Consider the following 19,693-nt stretch of genomic DNA (forward strand, 5'->3'; position numbering starts at 1 on the left):
CCCAACTTACTTGCAACCCAGGAAAAGCCAATGCATCCAGAACCAGGTCAGCACTGACATGATGAGAGAGATGGGAAAGCTGAACAAGAACCAGGTTCCAAAGTTGACCACATCAGCATTGGGGTAATGGCTATAAACAAAAGAATAACATAAAGGATCAAGAATATGCATCTCATGATCACTTTTCCTGCACACTCCCCACAGCTTTATTTAACCCCCCCCCCCCCCAAAAAAAAAGCCACTGGGCCACATCACACCTTTAGTGTGAACATGTGATTTGGCTTTTAATTTTGTTTTCATTGTTGTTGTAAGTAAATAGCAAAAAAATGTTCTTAGGTAAACTGAACATCTGTGACTATCAAAAGTGACAACGATAGTGCAAAAATATGAGCAGGTGCAATTAAAAATAGAACAAGATTGAATCTCATTATCAAATAAAGTGCCTGCAAAATACTCATTAATCATTTGATCATTAAACCAAAATCAACAATTACTATAAATTAAATTCCATGTTCTATTTCTTTGGCATAAATTTGACATACAGAGACCAAGGGCGCAATCCGAACCAAAATTCCAGCACTGGCATAGCTGTGCCAGAGGGGCGTGTGCTCCATCCTGTGGTTGGGGGGCAGTCATGGAGGTCTCCTCAAGGTAAAGCAATGTTTGTTCCCTTACCTCGGAGTTGCATTGCCCTTATGTCAGTGCTGGAAAGTTGGTTAGGATTGCAGCCCAAGTGTCTTTAAATGTACTCCCCCCCCCCCGCTTTTTCTTAAATTGATTTACTGTATTTAGTTGTGTGGGCTATCCCTGCTACCTCCTAGACTTTAGCCAAGCAAGGTTTTATTTCAAAGCTTCACTTCTCTGATGTTTACTAGTCATAAGAATCTTAGAACCTCTCAGTAAGTTCTCAGTCATTTCATGATGCATCTTGGACACACAACCACAATCAATCAGCTTAAGTCTTGCTCCAGCATTCTTTCTGTCCATTTCAACAAAGATAATAGGTAGTCTTGATGCGCAGAGTAAGGGAAAAGTTTTGGGGGGGGGGGCCAGAAACAGCCTATGTTCCTATGCAATCCTAAATTACGAACACTTGACTAAGAGATATAGTAATACATGAAAGTAGGAACGTTTACTCAGCAAGGTAATATGTTTTTAGTGTATAGATAGCTTTTTAGTGTATGGATATGTGTTACCTCAATCAAGGGCCATTCCACACATTGCACAGCAACAAACCCATGTTTGTCACCAAATATATGGGTGATATATATGGGTGACATATATATAGGACTGCTGCCAATCTTGGCTGTCTGTCATATGCCTAATGCAACTGCATGTTGTAGCGCACTTCCAATTTTAGGTGTTCAAAAAACCTGAGATGTACAACTAAAAACATAAAGACTCTGCTGGAACACATTAAAGGTTGAACTAGTCCAGCATCCAGTTTTCACTCAAGGCCAATGCCTTCAGAAGCAAGCATGAAGGAATAGACCCTCTCCCACTCTTGCTACCCTGCAAGCGGTACATGACGAGTAGCCATTGACCTCCATGGCTTGACCTCCATGAAGCTCCCTAACATCCTTCAATATTAGGATTAAGCCGCTGCAGTCAATAGCCATCATCATAAGGGTCTTGCTGAACAGACCAAAAATGTCTCTGGTTCCACATCTCTCCTCATGGCCAACCAAATATCCCCGGATTATACTGGTCTGTGATGGCAATAAAGAAACTACACTGAGAAGCCCCCCAGAGAGCACAGTGTGTGACCTTCAGGAGAATCGCAGCGATAACAACTGCCAACTTTTTGCTCATGTAAATAAATGTTACAAAATGGCTGGATTTCCAGCCTCCTTGGTCTTCAGAATGCCTTATAAGGACCAAAAAACATCACTTTCAGTTTCCTCCATGAAACCAGAAGTGATGCTTTTCAGCCCTCCGTGAAACCAAAAGTGATGCTTTTCAGCCCTCCAAGGCCTTTAAAAAACCTTCAGAGGGTCGGGTTGGGGGTGCGCAGCCTCCATGGGCCTCCAGAAGGGAAGCAGGGGGTGTCAGCCCACTGATGGATGGGATGGCACCTCAGCCACTGGGGGAGGATGGCAGCCTGCAGTTGTGGCCCCAGGTAGTACCGGGGTCTGAATCTCCACTGGTCCCCCCCAGTTATGTTCCCCCTGTTATTTCCTTTTTATTAAACCCTTGAAGCAAATAACTTGCACAAAAACATTCAGAAGATCAGATCATTTTTCTTCGGAAGTCGTTTAGGCACGCCTTTGGCTTCATTAATTTCTCAACTATTGTTAACATAATTGGTTACATTAAAAAGCATAATGATGTTGCACTTGGAAGATTATTACTTTGCAGGGGGAACAAATCACTAGAACAGATGGCACTATCCACAAAAGAAAATGAATTCTTTCTTTCTCTTTTTTTTTTCCAGTACAGAGCCTACAGTGATACAGAACTAAACGGAGAGTGTAAACAGAAATTAAAAGGAAACTGGAGTGTACTGTTCAGAGTGATGACAAAAGTCAGCCAATTTCTCGTTTCCAGTTAGCTACCAATTCTCTAGGTGGCGTAAGAAAGCTGTTACGTCTTAATTTCAGTTTCCCAGCCATAATTTAGGGGCAGGACCGCCTTCCCATCAGGGCTGTTGTAATGATTATTAAGATAATGTACGAAGTGCTTTGAGCACTTCGGCTGTAATGAACAGAATTTACTTCTGTGAAGACCTGGCTAGAATTGGGTGGTTAGGGGAAAAAAAGCATTTATAAAGACCAAAGGGAAAAATGAGCTGAAATAGTCTCCATGGAGATTCTTTCCCTGGAGTTTGAATGATGTATCTGTGATGTGGCCAGGTAGGGAAGAAGCCATAACTGCACAACAAAACATTCCACCTGCAGCTGGTTACTGTCAGCTAAAATTGACAATACAGACAATATTGGACTAGGTAGGCCACTGGTCTGGCTTGGCAGAAGGCAATTTCATATCTGTGATGTGGCTGAAGGAGGTTCATCAGCACAAGCCTCAAAAGCCAGTTCCAGAAGATGCCTATGTAAAAAACTTAGTGGACTTGTTTAGAACCTGGCTAGAAGTCTGTATAATCCATCTTCTATTAAGGACAAAATTCATTTGGCAATGGAGCTGTAGCCCTGTGGTAGAGCAACTGCTTTGCATGCTGAAAGTTGACAATTCAATCCCTGGCATTTCCAGATAAGACTGGGGAAGACACCAGACTGAAGCACTGGTTGATAATACTAAGCTATATGGACCACTGGTTTGACACAGAAGAAGGCAGTTTCAGTTGTCCAAAGGACTTTCTATAGAAGGATCTATCAAAGAGGGTACATCTCTCTCATACAGAGCCTTCTGTGCAAACACACTTCGTCCTTGCTGGAAGGTGGTTAACTTATAGTCTGGTCCTAAATATGTCTGCTCAGAGTTCAGTGAGAAAGGGCGCAATCCTAACCAACTCTCCAGCACTGGCATAGCTGTGCCAGTGGGGCATGTGCCGCATCCTGCAGTTGGGGGGCAGTCATGGAGGCCTCCTCAAGATAGGGCAATGTTTGTTCCTTTACCTTGGAGTTGCATTGCCCTTATATTGCCCATTGTGCTGGAAAATAGTTTAGGATTGTGGCCTAAGGATGCAATCCTATAGACACATACCTGGGGTAAGTCCCAGTGAATTCAATGGGACTTACTTCTCAGGAGACATGTAAAGAATTGTACTGTAAGTATGCTTACATCTTACACTGTCGTCTATGGGAACTTGTATCTACCAAGCTGATAAAAGAGGGGTTGCCTTAGAACAGAGGTCTCCAAACTTTTTGGCCAGAGGGCCACATCAAATATCTGGCATGGTGTGGAGGGCCGGAAAAAAATTTAAATATAAAATTTAAATAAATAAATTAGAGATGGAACTTAGATAAGTGAATAAATGAATGAATGGGCTCATTCATTCAACCTCTCTGGCCCTCAGAACACCCTCCAGACATAATCAGAGCACAGGTCTGGTCATGTTCAGCTGAGTGGGCCAGAGGCTTTCAGGAGACAAGAGGTTGACTTCAGAAAAGAGGCTGGCTTTGGGTCACATCTGGCCCCCGGGCCGGGGTTTGGAGACCCCTGCCTTAGAAGATGATAACTAGCCTGGGCTTCTATCAGAGCAGGACTAGATAAAAGGCTTGGAAAAGACCACAGGTCTGCAGGCTGCAGCATTTTTGGTTCCTCAAATGTGTCCCTATCTTCAACTACAGCCGAAGCCTTCCATTATATTCCAACTGCTTGCTCTTCATACACTTCACCCCAGGAATCTGATCTAGAAGAATCTTCCTGCATTGAACTGATAAAGGTGATGACCTACAAACCTTAGCACCCACTGGGGTTTGGTTCTAGGACTTCCTGTAGACTCCAAAAACCATGTTAAATAAAAGTAGTTAAAACAAAGCAAAACAAAGTCAGGCAGGTAGTCAATTAGAACTGCTATTCCAGCGCAAGATAGGATTGCACCGCATGGCTGCAATCCTAAACACACTTTCCCGGTAGTAAACTCCATTGAACACAATGGAATTAGTGAGTAGACATGACATAGGTTTGTGCTGTAAGCATGGAAAGCTAGTAAATGCCCTCATCCCACCTGCCAGCCCCCTTAGGCCACTGTGGTATGAGACCTGCTGGAGGAGGAGCAATCTGTCCCTTGTAATCAGGCTCTGCACGGAGTGCGTTAGATGGGTCTCACTTACTTGTTGAAATACTCTAAGAAGATGAGGTTAGTGGAGGTGCCAATGATGGTAGTGAGCCCCCCAATGGTGGCCGCATAGGTAATGCTCAGCGAGAGGCACTTGCAGATAATATGATCATGTCTGGACGGGTACCGGTGATTGTTGTGCAGGTCCAAATTTTGAGGCTGAGATGGCAGAACAAGGATCTGAGCCTGTAAAGAAACCATGCCCTGTAAATGCAACCAGTTCTAGCACTGCTGAGTGTCTCTCCCTCTCCGAGTAATACACAGATATTTAATTCATTTAAAGCTCAGTGCTGACATTTCACATTGCTCAGCACATTAAAGACCTTAAAGTCCAGTGTCTGATTCCAAACAACCACTGCAAAACATCAGCGTAAGGGAACAAAGTAATAAGGTAAGGGGTCACATTTATAAATATGAGGTGATGATCTCATTTCTTAAATGCAGAATATTGTCTGCCCAACTGTTTTCTGCAAGTGCAGATACTGCCTGGTAGCTTAGAAGTTACTGAGGCTCCCCTAAAGAGCTGTCAATGATCCAGAATACATCTTAATGGGAGACGTCCCAAGGAGGAGGAGGAAGGCAGGTGGGCTTTATGGAATGTCACGTGCTACACCTGAGTGGGAGGACATGAGGTGAGCACATGAGGCAGTCAGAGAACAAAGGAAAGCAATGACATGCTAGTGGCATCTGAACTGAAACCAGAGATGGGCACATCTGATCAGAGGCTGAAGCTGGGAATGGGGCTGAGAGAGGAGCTGGAAACCTGCAGCAGCACCTGTTGTGTCTAAAAACACATGTAACCAGCTCTTGCTTGTAGGAGCGTTCTGCTATCTACCCCCTTTCAATATTCAACCAGTACATTTGTACATAAAACAAATTCTAGTATATTTTACCACCATAACACTATAAACTTCTGGAACTCTCTCTTGCAATGGAAGCCTGGGTAGTGCTGCAGTCCTGGAACTTTTTACTGCTCAGGGGAGTGAAGTTCAAGCACGTGTCAATAATGTTCAGGGGATATTTAAAACACTATTTTACACACTGATCTTGAATTATTTGCTTACTACCCACAGCAAATACGGGTTGAGTCTCATGATTCTTGAGGGTTCAGTTCCCAGAACTCACGTGAATGGCAAAAAACACACTATAGCAAAACAATTAAAAAAAACAAAGTCTCTTTCCTCGGTGATTTAAAAACAGCCTTGCTGACCTTTGAAATGCACACAATCAGTCTCTCTCCAGGAGCTTAGGCTTCACTAGGAGGCAGCAATCTCTCCCTTCATCAGGAGCCCCAATGTGGGGGAAAGAATGGAGAAAGTGATAATTGCTGCCATTTAGCCTTCTTTCTCCTGCTCAGGGGGAAGGGAGAAGCCTGAAGAGAGAATGATTGATGGATTGTCAGCTGGCTGCCCTCTCTGGCATTAAGAACCTAAGAACAGCCCCACTAGATCAGCCCATAGGCCCATCTAGTCCAGCTTCCTGTATCTCACAGCGGGCCCACCAAATGCCCCAGGAAGCACACCAGATAACAAGAGACCTGCATCCTGGTGCCCTCCCTTGCATCTGACATAGCCCATTTCTAAAATCAGGAGGTTGCACATACACATCATGGCTTGTAATCCGTAATTGATTTTTCCTCCAGAAACTTGTCCAATCCCCTTTTAAAGGCATCCAGGCCAGATGCCGTCACCACATCCTGTGGCAAGGAGTTCCACAGACCAACCACACGCTGAGTAAAGAAATATTTTCTCTTGTCTGTCCTAACTCTCACAACACTCAATTTTAGTGGATGTCCCCTGGTTCTGGTGTTATTTGAGAGTGTAAAGAGAATCTCTCTATCCACTTTATCCTTCCCATGCATAATTTGGTATGTCTCAATCATGTCCCCCCTCAGGCATCTCTTTTCTAGGCTGAAGAGGCCCAAACGCCGTAGCCTTTCCTCATAAGGAAGGTGCCCCAGCCCAGCAATCGTCTTAGTTGCCCACTTTTGCACCTTTTCCATTTCCACTATTTCACTGGCATTATTAAAAGACTGTTTTCCTTTCATTTAAAGGGCCCTTTTCATCAGCTTTGAGACAGAAAAATCTGTGGATACTTAGGTTATACCTGTAATCACTTGTATGACTATCTCTCTGCAACAGTTAAAAGCAGTTTTTAAAACTGTGATATTAAAGGGGTGCATTTTCTCCAGGAATCAGCGCATTTCTTCTCATTTGCAGGGGATATCGTGTTGAGTCAAATCTGTGCATAAAAATCCATGTACGACAAGGCTGGACCTGTATGTGCATTTTTTGCCTATTACCCATAGCAAATACCCAATGTACGATCAACAACATCGTCACTTTTAATACTGGTACTTCTTTAGTACGTTAGACAGTTTTTACCCTGCCCTTCAATATTTATTCCCAACGTGGTTTCCATAAACAACCATTTAAACAAATTAAAACACAGTTAAAAAGCAATTAAAGAAAAGCAGCATCAGGGCAATCATAAATTCAGCTCAGCAGAAATAAAAACCAGTGAAGGATGCTTAAACTTTTAACAAAATTTAGAAATCTAAAAAAAAAAAAAAACCCTTGGTAAGTAAGCAGCATTTTGGCTGGGAGAAAGATTGGTAGGGACAAGGGTGGATCATGGCTTTATTAACTAATGGCCTAGTCCTATGTGGGTCTTCTGATGATGGAGTTTGTGTTCTGTTGATGGAAGGCCTGGGCTACTAGTACAGTAGCTGCAGCAATGGCCAATGAATGGCTAGCATGCCACAAGAGGGCCCAGCCACCACTGACACCGGTAAGTTGGCAGCAGAGATGGGAGGAGTGATGAGGAGGATCAAGGCATGGATCAGGGCCAACTGGGGATGTGTCAGGGTAGGGCAGAGGACAAATATTGGTGGCAGCCGTGGTGCCAAAATCCAGTGCCACCTTTCAGGTCTTGCCCCTTGGATCCACTCAGACTTGTGCCAGCCAAAGACCTGGTACAGATCCAAGTAAACCCATTGGGGACCAAGGCGTGGCAGAGTAGGTAACTCAAAATTTCTTTTACTTACCTCTCTGTTCCATAATGGCCCCTGGCCCAATGGCCCCTGGCCATTGACTGAGAGCCATTAGTTAATATATGATAAGAATGTTCAATCAACCAGACAATTTGTGGAAAGCATGCTTTGATTTCCAAAATTTCAGAAATTCAATTGTAAATTTCAAGGCAATGTACAGGTGGAGCCTGTTTATTCATGGATTTTATATCTCTGGATCTGACTCAGCGCAGGTCCCCCGGACCCACATTGAGCCAGACTTGGCTCCATCTGAACCCTTAGAAGGAGACTGGAGCTGTGCTCCAGTCACCTCCGGAAGGCTTTCTGAAGGGCTTCTCTGGGCCTCCTGGTTGGCAATCTTCAGTCTCGAAAGACTATGGTATAAGCCTACAGCACCCGGTATTCCCAGGCGGTCTCCCGTCCAAGTACTAATGCTTTATAAAGCACTAAAACCGTTCCTCCAGAAACCAGAAGTAGCTTTTCTTTTTTTGACCTTTCAGGCTGTTCTGAAGCCTGCAGAGGCTGTGGGCTGACGTGCACGGCCTCTGAGGTCTTCAGAAAGCCCTCCAGAGGTGACAGGAGCAGAGCTCCAGTCCCCTTTAGAGGGCTTAAGGGATCAAAAATAGCAGATTTGCTTATCCGCTGTATCCGCGTGGGGTCCAAGAACAGATCCCTTGCTGAGGCCCCACCTGAGGCCCCACCTGCACAGCCCAATCTATTATTTGCAGGTTTGCAAATCATATTTCTTTGTGTCTTGTAGGTGATACTGTATCATTGTATGTATTCAAAAACTTGTCAAAAGGCTGCCTCTTCTCTCTCAGAAGTCAGAATGTTTGTGAAGAGGCTGCAACATCACAGGACCTCAGCAATGCCTAGGGTGTTTCACTGATAGGCCACTGACAGCAGCTAGATGCCAGGTCACTACAAATATTGGTGGGAGAGTGGGAGGCTTGGGAGAGGCTAAAAAGGTGATCAAATCCAATTATGTTCCACTGTGGAAAGTTCACTTGTCAGTGAGACTCTTAAATACCACACAGTGCAGACTAGAGTTTACTCTACCTTTATAGGTGAAACAACCCCTTCCCCACTCTCAGATTGTTAGGATTTAAGAAGAATGAAATAATAGTATCTAGTAACCAAAACAGGATCAGCAGTAAGTGGAAAGTGTCTGGCAACTGTGCTAGAATGCCTATTATGTAACAGATTGGCAATTAGATAACAGTTGGTTTAGCCTGGAAGAGTGACTTCCCAGATGCTAGAATGTCTGCATTACAGGCAGCTTATTTGCCCTGGGAACGAAAGCGATGCAGAATAGGAGACTTTGCTCGGTCCCTGAGAACTGCTGGGTCAATGGCAGAAATGAAGGATCAACAGTAATCTGCATGCAGCCTATGAAGAAAGATTCAGTTTACTCAGGTTTTGTTGGGAACATATAATCCTTGAGTCACATGACAAAGGCATACTTGGCAGACTTTCCATTTCCAATTAATTATGTCCGGAATGGTCTTGGGCCACTGACTCTTTCCCAGCCTCAATTGTCCATCTGTCAAATGGAATATCAGCTTCCTGGAAATACACACGGACATTGCAGAGGGACGGAGGGTGCCCATGACCAAGATGAGCAGGACACCAAACTCAGCACTCGACATAAATTGGGCATATTGAATATATTTACATGTCTATTTGTAGTTTTAATTAATTAAACTTGCCATCATGACTTTTTCTATGGAACTGTTTAATGAGACTGGGGAATGGAGAAATGGAAAGGCATGGAGATCATTCGGAAATATTCTCTCAATGTTCTTTTGAACAGCACCAGCCTATCCATATTTACCTAAGAGTAAGTTCCATTGATCAAAACTGGACTTACTTTTGGAGGAACATGCATTGGATGGTTCTATAAAAGTCAGAAACTTGCTTCTATATATATATGAAATCTGAGAATCTCAGGATACCAAGTGCGGCCCAGTATATTCTGAATTGAAACAACAGTGCAGGACATACTGGCAAAGGGATAGAATGCATACTGCCCTGCTTATGACATGTTTGATGGATGTTAGGGCTCGTGTATTGAGGAGTCACTAAATGGCTCCATGTGATTGGACAAGTTTGTGGAGGAAAAATCCATTATGGGTTACAAGCCATGATGTGTATGTGCAACCTCCTGATTTTAGAAATGGGCTATGTCAGAAGGCCAGATGCAAGGGAGGGCACCAGGATGCAGGTCTCTTGTTATCTGGTGTGCTCCCTGGGGCATTTGGTGGGCCGCTGTGAGATACAGGAAGCTGGACTAGATGGGCCTATGGCCTGATCCAGTGAGGCTGTTCTTATGTTCTTATTAGAGCTGGTGATGAGTAAAGGCATGTCCCCTTATCCTTGGAGGATCCATTCCATGGATGCCCTCGCAGATACGGAAACTGAACATATGGGGGCTGCTACAAAAATAGAAGGGGTGCAGTGTTCTTATAGTTCAATTAAAAATGTCTGGGCTTGAAGGCCATGCTCCAACAGAATACCTTTCAGCTGATGCAGACTTGCCTGCTGAAGTGTTCTAGTTTAAGCATTTAAGCTATAGCGCTGCAGAGCAGGCCACCAAAAGCCTGAATGCTGGATGAAATTAGCTCTAACGCCAAATAGGAAGTGGTTATCTTCTGCTTCCTGTTTAGAGTTAGTGCTAGTTTCATCTAACATTTAGGCTTTCAGCAGCCTGCTCTGTGGCACTATAAGCTTAAATGCTTATAGCAACCTGTTCAAACTAGAACACTTCACCCCGGTAAGCTTTTTAACAATGTTAATGGGCGCATGGGGGGTGGTGGTGGTGGTGGTCCGCAGATAACTGAGTCAGTGGATATGGGACACACAGATATGGGGCCCTGTCTGTATTTCATTTGGGATGACACTGTTTTTGTTAAGGAGAAGAGAGAACCTACATCTGGAGAAAGCTGGAGGTTTGTCTTGACTACAGTAAAAGAAAAGGTTATTAGAATCATCCTACAGTAAAGCTCCAATAGTCCATCCAATTATACAGTACTCCTGATAGTCTGGCATCAAGATGGCAAGAGCTCAGATCGTCTTTCCCTTCCCCAACTGATGGGGCATTCTGTTGAACACATTGCATGGCATCTTCCTGCCCCACACTCTGACCTTCTTTCCTGCCTCTCCCTGGCACTCACCTTGGCCATTCATCATGAGGTTGCAGAGGCAATGAATGCAGTCAAGGCTGGTAGTGGCCTGGCTGACTCAAATCCATGTGGGCATCCCAGTGGAGCTGCTGCTGCAGTAGCGGACCCTCACTGGTATCTAGGGCCACAGGGCAAGTTTTGCTGGAAGCTCTCATACTTGGTTAGGTTGTTGAAACTGGGCATGGCTGGTTAAGGCAGCAGTGTGATCTCTGGGTACAGTGCCAGGAGCAGGCTGAAGTGTGGCATGCTCCTGTCCAGAGTTCAGCATTCATTCCAAGCTCCTGTGACTGCCCAAGTTATGCGATTGGCACCTCAGCCCAGCAGAGGCTTCCATCTCTGTGTCTCTCTTGCTCTGGCCCTGCTAATACCTCCTGATAGTCCAGCATATCCAATAATCCAGAACCATCTGGGTCCCAAAGGTGCTAGTTTATCAGAAGTCTGTTTCAGCATAAGCCCTTTTCCTGGAGTATATAGTTGAATCCTTTTTTACTTTGATGTAGCCCACTGATCTCTAGCTGCCCAGAAATAGGAGACATGGTGACTGGCTAGCCTCCAAGACTAAGCAACGTTTGAGCAGGTCTCTTACCTGAGGTAGATGCTGTCCATTGGCTTTGGAGTTCACTGTTCCAATTGTGTTGGCAATCATGTGTACACCATTCATGTTCTATGGGAAGGAAAATGCCCTTCCATTAGCAAGCATCCTTATTATGCAATTACGCAAGACCATGTGGAGCAAAACATGAATTTGTCCTGGGAATATTTCATGCAAGAAGAACCTTATAATAATTCTGTCACTGCTGGTGTCTGATGGAGTAAAAACACATTTCCATGTAATGAAGGCCTCCTAATGTTAAGATAACACTTATCTTGTGTTAACAGGTAACACCGTTCTTGCTTTCTCTTTTTCTCCCTGCTAAATTGGCAGTTTTTGAACTGTAGCCAAACATTTAGGAGTGATGAGTAAAGCATAAAAAATGAATAAAGCATTCCATTTTTCAGGCACTAAATTTCTTTGGTCTGAGTGAAGAGGACTTACACTCAACTTCCTACAGCTAAAAGCATATACAGTTTATTAAATTTAAGAGGTTGCAAGCCCTTTTTTCATGTACCACATGGAAGCATAGATTATAAAACTGAACATACAGTGTGGCAGCGGGCCAGCCATATGAAATGCTAGTTAAATCGTGGTTTGCATTACCTGAGCAAGATTTGGACTTGGGATTATTGTCAGTATTGTACAGTTTGCCTGATCATTTGATACTTTCAGCACCAGGGAACTCATAGCAAAAAACATTTTTCTGTCACCAATGAGCACAACCTGCCAATGGAAAAAAAGCTTCCTTCCACCAGAGTAAGATGATCACCATGTGAATGTCTTGTTAGCAGGTTGTCTAAGTCCACCCCTATAATAGCAGTGGAGGAATTAGACACAGCACCCTGATCACACCTAAATTAATCCACAAATTACCATATAAAGTTTGTATTTAGTTTGTATAAAGCTATTAGCTGAAATGGGAACAAATGAAAGGCATTATTCCACAGGAACTGTACTTCAAGTTGACCCAATGCAAGCTATTATCTGACCCGTATGCTGTTTCAGGTCTTGTACCTGCGTACTTGCTTATTAGAGCTAGCACAGATCAGAGGTAAGGATGAAGGTTTTACATACAATGTGAATGGAAGCAATTCTCATATCCACTAGAGAGCAATCCGGCTTTGAAAGATCAAGGTTTGTATATGAATGTGTGAACCCAATTTCCCAGCCTCAAATGACACCATCGCCTTTTAATTGCTTGATGCCAGTGAAGTGCTTGATGCCATTTGTGAACATTTTTTGTGGTATTTAAAATTTCATCATCATCATCATCATCATCATCATCATCATCATCATCATTGTCATTGTCATAATCAGAAGAAAAAGAAGAGGAGGAAAGTTGCTTGGAAGAGCAAGAATCCTCCAAAGATACCTCTGTGATTCCCAGGATTTTGTTAAGATTCCAAATTCCGGAATATAATCAGCATAGGCTGTGATCAAGTATTATATAATAATAACAAATGTGAAGCCTCAACAGAAGGCCTCACTAAGCACAACAAACCATGAGCAGGATATAAGTCAACACAGCACTCCTTTAAGCATGGAGCTGTGCAGTCCTCCACCATGTTAAAAGAAAACAAAGTTATCCTCATCATAGTACCCTGTGGCTGCTTTTGATAAGATTTACGTGTCGATTTACAAAGTTCTGGCACAACTTTTGAAAATACCTTGGAATGCATCAGAGAACTGAAGTCAGTTGTTGTCGCACTACAAAGAAAAACATGAGGCAAAAAGATTAATGCGGATTCACAGCACTGCCACTACGTACTGCTCCAAGGAGGAGGTTCTCTCATTCTAGTCTGACAAAAAGCTTACAAAGGCTGAGAGATTGTGACAAGTTCACAGGCTTCATGACTGAGCAGGGACACAGTCGCCCCAGTTGAAGTCAGGTGGTTCCATTACACCTCACTGCTTCACCATACCAGTTCACCGAGGTAAGGGCTGGAGGTAGGCAAGAAGAGACTTGTTCTAACATGGTTTCCATGAAGTTACAGTCCTCTTCCAATAACCTAGAACTGTAAAAGTCTTCTGATATTACCTATTACCTCAGTAGTATGGGGACCACAGCAGTGTACCTCCTTCCCACAATAATAGTAGAAACCCAATCCATCAGATAACAGATAACACGATAACACGAGGTACAGATAACACGAGCTGCTTCTCACACCAGTATTGCCCTTCCTAGTAGTTGCATAACACAGGATGAGAAGAAGTTGCACTGTGAAGACCTACAATGTAAATTCAGGCTTCCAACATTCCAAAACAACAAGGAACAAAGAAATGTTTCAGTGGTTCCCACACCACTGAGGTAACATCCTAAAGAGTCCTAGGTTTCTGAGGTGTGGCAGTTCAGAGATCTCTAGCCCCTTACAGAACTGCCTAGGATTTCCTAGGAGGAATTCATGGCAATCGAATCAATAGGACATGGTTCAAAGTATTTTGCTACCCATGGTACAATGTTCTAGATCTTTCAAATTACAAAGTTATAGCTGCATACAGTGGCATACTAAGGTCATTTGGCAACGAAGCCCATCAATTTTTGGTGCCCCATGACAAAATTATTTATAATAGCCAAGACATGAAATTAATAATAATAATAATAATAATAATAATAATAATAATAATAATAATAATAATAATAATAATAATAATAATAATAATAATAATGGGCAGAGAAGAAGCACAGACAGTGAACATTATGTAACTAACTTTGTATATTTATATTTATACATTTATATATACTGTTAACTTTGTAACTTTGGGCGCAATCCTAACCTACCTTCCAGCATCGACATAAGGGCAATGCAGCTCCGAGATAAGGGAACAAGCATTCCCTTACTTTGAGGAAGCCACCGTGAGTGCTCCCCAACTGCAGGATGCAGCACACAGCCCATTGGCACTATTATGCCAGTGCTGGGAAGTTGGTTAGGATTTGGACCTTTGTGTATATTATCATGCCAATAAACATGCTTCTCTTGCAGATGACTGCAAGCCAGTTGTAACCAAATTGCAGCTGCAGCCAGAGTCACCCTTCTGCCATCTTGGGGAGGTCTCTTGGACACCCATTGCAGCCTGGCTCCTGGGGCCAGCCAGCCCCCCAGCCACCCTCTTCATATGCCACTGCCTGCATATCTCCTATATTTTTAGGCAGTAGGCAATAACTAGATTACTTGGCAATTCGGTTTGGAGGACTTCACCAGAGTGAGAAGCATAACAGCTTTGTAGCGAGGGGATCCTGAGAAAGGACTGTAGCTAAGTACCGAAGCACATGCTTTGCATGCAGGAGGGTCCAGATTCAATCAACAACACTGGTAGGTTGGGCAGAGAAAAAAGATCAGTCGGACTAGAGTCCTGGAGAGCCACTTCCAGTCAGTGCAAACAGTAGTGGCTAGATAAACTGACTCAGTACAAAGCAGCTTCATATGTTCAACTTGATCTTTCTGGGGGCACAAGCTACATGAAGCTCTCTACCTATCCCTTTACTAAAAAAAATCAGATCTAATTTTCCATCATCTGTCAGTCTCATTTGCTAGTATTGTTTCCTAACTGAAAAAATCAAAACACCCTCATCCTATGTTCTTCCTAACTACCTACGTTTAGTTAAAACACATAGCACACAGATTGCAAAGGGTGATTTGTTGCTGCTTTTTTTTTTTTTTTTTAACAAAAACTTCTGAATGTGTCATTTTCCCCTGTAGCTTTTTCCCCAGAGAGAGAAATGTAGCTAGGACTGGGGTTGATACTGAGCAAAGAAACATCAAGAAACAAGTAGTTCTGCCATGCTAGTCCTTTGCTCCTGATTTCAGCCTCTCATGATTGTTTAATACAAGAACAACAACAGCTACTGGGTAGAAGAAACACAGAAGTTATCATCATGTGTAGTGTAGCTTCTGTACATCTCAGGACTTTCCCCAGTTCTCAGAAACCACATGTATGAGGTTTTATTCCCAACCAACCGATAAGGGGGAAGGGGAGGAGATTGCAGCGGCACCCCCTGAGAGGTGGCACCCTGGGGCATTTGTCCTCCTGACCCTCCCAGGTATGCCAGTGTCAGATTGGTGGGGAGCCCTACCTTTGCCTGCTTATTTACCACAACTGTTCTTCCTTCTCCTTTGACTTTCTGGATTGGAAAAGGAAGAAGAGGACAAAGAGGAAGCGGAAAGGACAGGACAAAGAAGAAGAAGAAGAAGAAGAAGAAGAAGAAGAAGAAGAAGAAGAAGAAGAAGAAGAAGAAGAAGAAGAAGAAGAAGAAGAAGAAGAAGAAGAAGAAGAAGAAGAAGAAGAAGAAGAAGAAGAAGAAGAAGAAGAAGAAGAAGAAGAAGAAGAAGAAGAAGAAGAAGAAGAAGAAGAAGAAGAAGAAGAAGAAGAAGAAGAAGAAGAAGAAGAAGAAGAAGAAGAAGAAGAAGAAGAAGAAGAAGAAGAAGAAGAAGAAGAAGAAGAGCTAGAACATTGGTGAATGGGAAGAGAAGAGGCTGGCACGTTATTGAGTAAGGGAATAGGACTGGACAGGCCACCTCAGGTGTCAGGAAATTTTGTGCTGGCCCTGGGCCCAAGACATCCTAGTGTCTGAGGTGGGGAGCCAAATGCTGCCCCCTTATCTGGTAATGCAGCAGTCTCTTGTCCTCCTGCTCCTTGGATAAGAAAAGAAAGAGGTGGAGCAGAAGAGACAGTGTGGAGGAGAGCAGAGTATTGAGCTAGAGCACTGAGATACTCCAGCACATTACTCTTGCCTCCTTCAAACTTCATCTTCTGCTCCATCCCCTCTTCCTCTTCTAAGCCTGGGAGTGGGAGGAGGAGGAGGAGGAACAGTAGAGGCAAATGGGCAGGCAGAGATGAGCACCCCTCCCCCTTTGGTAATCACATCTTTCAACCTCATGAATGGGTCCAATCACAACTGTAATAACGAAATCCCAACCACCCCAACTTCATGCTGCATATCCCACGACTCCCTTTCCTCAAGCCTATCTAAAACAAGCTTTTGCAATCTATCATTTGCTGCTCCTGACTTTACATGTATTGCATTGTGACCTGTAAGGGTTCAAATGTCCATTAGAGCTGGACAGGCTTCATTCTTACTCCTCGTTGATGAAAATGACCTCCAGTGACGTTTGCCCATGTTTCTCACCAAGACCTGCAGTAGAAGAAAATAAGGTTTGGGGGAGTGGGGAAGGACATTTCTCATGTAACCATCTCAGAATTTTGCAGACAATATGGAAACACCATGCAGTGTGTAGCTCAACAAACTCTCTGTGGTGCAGTGCATCGTAACATGCGTCTAAAACAAAGCATCATGGACATTTAGAGTGTTCTGAAATTCCTGTCTCATAGAACACTTCATAAAACCTGGGTCTGGGGCATGAAACCTACATCTTCATTCCCACTAAGAGGCTGTAGTTCAATGGTAGAGGTCAGCAAAGGGCTCAGGTCCAACACCTCGTGTTCCTCGGTAGGACTGAGAACAGACTCCTGCAAACTGTCCAAGGTGGATCAATCTGACTTAGAATAAAGCAGCTTCATAGGTGCAAAGACATCCATACGCTATATTGCAAAAATGGGAAAGGTGTGAACCAAATGCTCGAGTGCATTTTGGCAAATATTAGCTGTTTACATGAGAGAGCTTCAAATCCAGATTGGAGTTTTAAAAATTTCTTGCAGTTTTCGTTTTCATCCTATATAGAAGCGGTGGCCAAACTTGCTTAACATAAAAACTACACACAATAAACCTCAGATGTTGGAGAGCCACAACATTTAAGAAGTATTGAAATCCTTAAGAGTGCAATCCAGAGGCACCCTTAGGCTGGTGCAAGGGTCCAACGTCGTTGTGAAAGTGCCCTAAAGCACTTTCACGCTGACATATGAGGACGGAAGCCAGCGTGTGAATGTGTGCTGGTCTCCCTGCATCGATGCAGACCCCGAGGACAATGAGTTTGCATCGGCCAAACTTGGCTGGTGCAGATGTCGGGGGGGGGGGCATGGGGAGGTTGGGAAGGAGGCGGGGAGTAGGTGGGGAGGAAGCATTTCAGGGCAGGGGGTGAGTGGTTCGGTGGTTGGGTGGGCAGCATGAGGCGGGGCCAGGATCTGGCACTAATGCCGGATCCTAGCCCCATTCCCGGGCAGCCCAGAGCAATCCCAGACTCCTGAGATTTGCACCATATCTTTAGTTGGTGCAGATATGAGTAGCCCCATTGGGGCTATTGGGGCTCTCCCTGGGGTAAAGGAAAAAGCCTCCCCTTGCCTTGGGCCGACCCACAAACAGCCTGAAATTTGCACTGGATATAGCGCAGGCGCACTGGCCTGCCTGTTCCAGCACAAGTTAGGCTTGGGCTGCCTATATATTTACTCACCATGAATACTAAACTTCTACTTTAATGCAGTGGACTCTCAGTTTATTCGGGGCAAATAATTATAAAGCTTGGAAATTTTTTATTTACTTTTTGTTCTAACTGCAATGCAAAAAGGAGCTCAGTCAACCTATTTTGACATGCAGTCAAAAAACTGCATGTGGCTCAATAAGCCACAGATTGGTCACCTCTGCTATATAGTATACATGCACCTTGCCAAAAATTAAAGGTCACAGAGGACTGAAATACTGATTTGGAACTACAAGAGTATCCACTGATCACACCGCTCCATTTTTCAGAACGATCAAAATATTTGAAGTTGGGCTGTGTGTAAAAACTTCCATAATATTATGTTCCACTAAGGCTTGTCTTACTCTGACCATTCCTTCTGAACATAAGAATTTCTTGCTAGGATCGTGCTAAGGTCCAGCTCAACCAGCTTTTATTTCTAATATGGCCACCCAGGAACCTCTGGAAGTTTATCAGCAAAGCATAAAATGGATGACCAGCCCTATTTTTGCCCTCAGCATTGGGTATTCAGAGATATATTGTCACCTCTGAACATGAATGTTCCACTTAGATTTTCATGCCTATTAGCCAGTGATGGGCATATTGTTCATGCTGGGAAGAAAGACACATGGAGGACCCTTAACTTCTGACTTCATAACAACTCATAATCATAAACATCTAAAAGTTTTGGGAGAGCAATTGTTATCGTCATGTACCTATTGTCTCTCTGTCTTCCAGGATGGTGCTGCCCGTGGAGCCATTCATCTCACAGTCCTCCTCAACGTTTACTAACTCTTGTAGCACTGCTTCGACAATCGGCATCACCATGGCTGTGGTGGATGTGTTGGAAAGCCACATGGACAAGATGGTCGTACAGCACATGAAGCAAAGGAGCAGCCTAGGGGAGAGAAAGGAAAAGTCCATTTGGTAGGGGGCACCATTTCAATCTGTCATATTCTAAAATTGGACAGGTTGTCAATGTGGTTTTTCTTGGTTGTTATTAAGCAACAGGATCCACCCTGTGTGTTTAAAACCATCTGCTAAAATTGAAAGAATGGTTTAGGCTCTGCTTAGATTTTCAGAACTTTTGCTGTTAAAGCATCAGTTAAAGCTGTTAAAGCATCAGTGCCACCTGCTGCGTTGAATGGTCACAAGTGCCTTCATTTTTAATGAGTTTCTCCATCACCCCATGTCATAAAACAGTCAATTCACTCACATGCCTGGCTTTGCTCCAGCCATCATAACCATTCGCAAGGCAATCCGTTTGTGTAGGTTCCATTTTTCAACCGAGGCTGCCACACAAATGACCCCCATGAGGAGCAAGGTCGTGTTCTTGATGTATTCTGCAGCCACCTACAGAAAGGGCAAGTGGGGAGAGATCAACATCTAGGGGTAGATGGAGAATTAAGGAACTAGCAGAGCACATTGGTAGATCTCCCCGTAGGAAAAATGTCCTTCTAGTTTTTGACTTATTTTATTTTATGGCTGCCTTTCTTCACTCAGGGTACAATCCTAAACAGGTCTACTCAGAAGTAAGTCCTATTTTGTTCAATGGGGCTTACTCTCAGGAAAGTGTGGTTAGGATTGCAGCCTCAGTCTGATCCACAAGCCAAGTAGTGTCAGTAATAATTTGAGTTCTCGGAGATCTAAAACACAATTAATAAAGGGGTCACTGTTTCAATTAAGATCTGTTAGAAAGCATTCCATGGCCAGCGTGAGAAAATAAGATCGTAACTATTGTTCCATTTTCTCCTGGAACTTGACAAATCTTCTGTTCCACTTCCTGAGACATGCTAA

The 19,693-nt window shown here is 43.7% G+C and overlaps 1 protein-coding gene across 1 annotated transcript in view; it reads right to left on the reverse strand.

Annotated features, from left to right (window-relative positions):
- SLC13A4 (solute carrier family 13 member 4) overlaps nucleotides 1–19,693 on the reverse strand; it is a 60,375-nt gene that overhangs the window by 18,418 nt on the left and 22,264 nt on the right. Inside the window, exons 4-10 of the mRNA XM_066634449.1 lie at nucleotides 19,113–19,249; nucleotides 18,613–18,794; nucleotides 16,623–16,677; nucleotides 13,214–13,253; nucleotides 11,538–11,615; nucleotides 4,734–4,924; nucleotides 11–130 (exon numbers count right to left, since the gene is read on the reverse strand). Of these exons, the coding sequence (XP_066490546.1) occupies nucleotides 11–130; nucleotides 4,734–4,924; nucleotides 11,538–11,615; nucleotides 13,214–13,253; nucleotides 16,623–16,677; nucleotides 18,613–18,794; nucleotides 19,113–19,249 (803 nt within the window). The remainder of the gene's footprint in view (nucleotides 1–10; nucleotides 131–4,733; nucleotides 4,925–11,537; nucleotides 11,616–13,213; nucleotides 13,254–16,622; nucleotides 16,678–18,612; nucleotides 18,795–19,112; nucleotides 19,250–19,693) is intronic.

This window comes from Tiliqua scincoides, chromosome 7, assembly GCF_035046505.1.
Source record: "Tiliqua scincoides isolate rTilSci1 chromosome 7, rTilSci1.hap2, whole genome shotgun sequence".
NCBI classification, from domain to species: Eukaryota; Metazoa; Chordata; class Lepidosauria; order Squamata; family Scincidae; genus Tiliqua; species Tiliqua scincoides.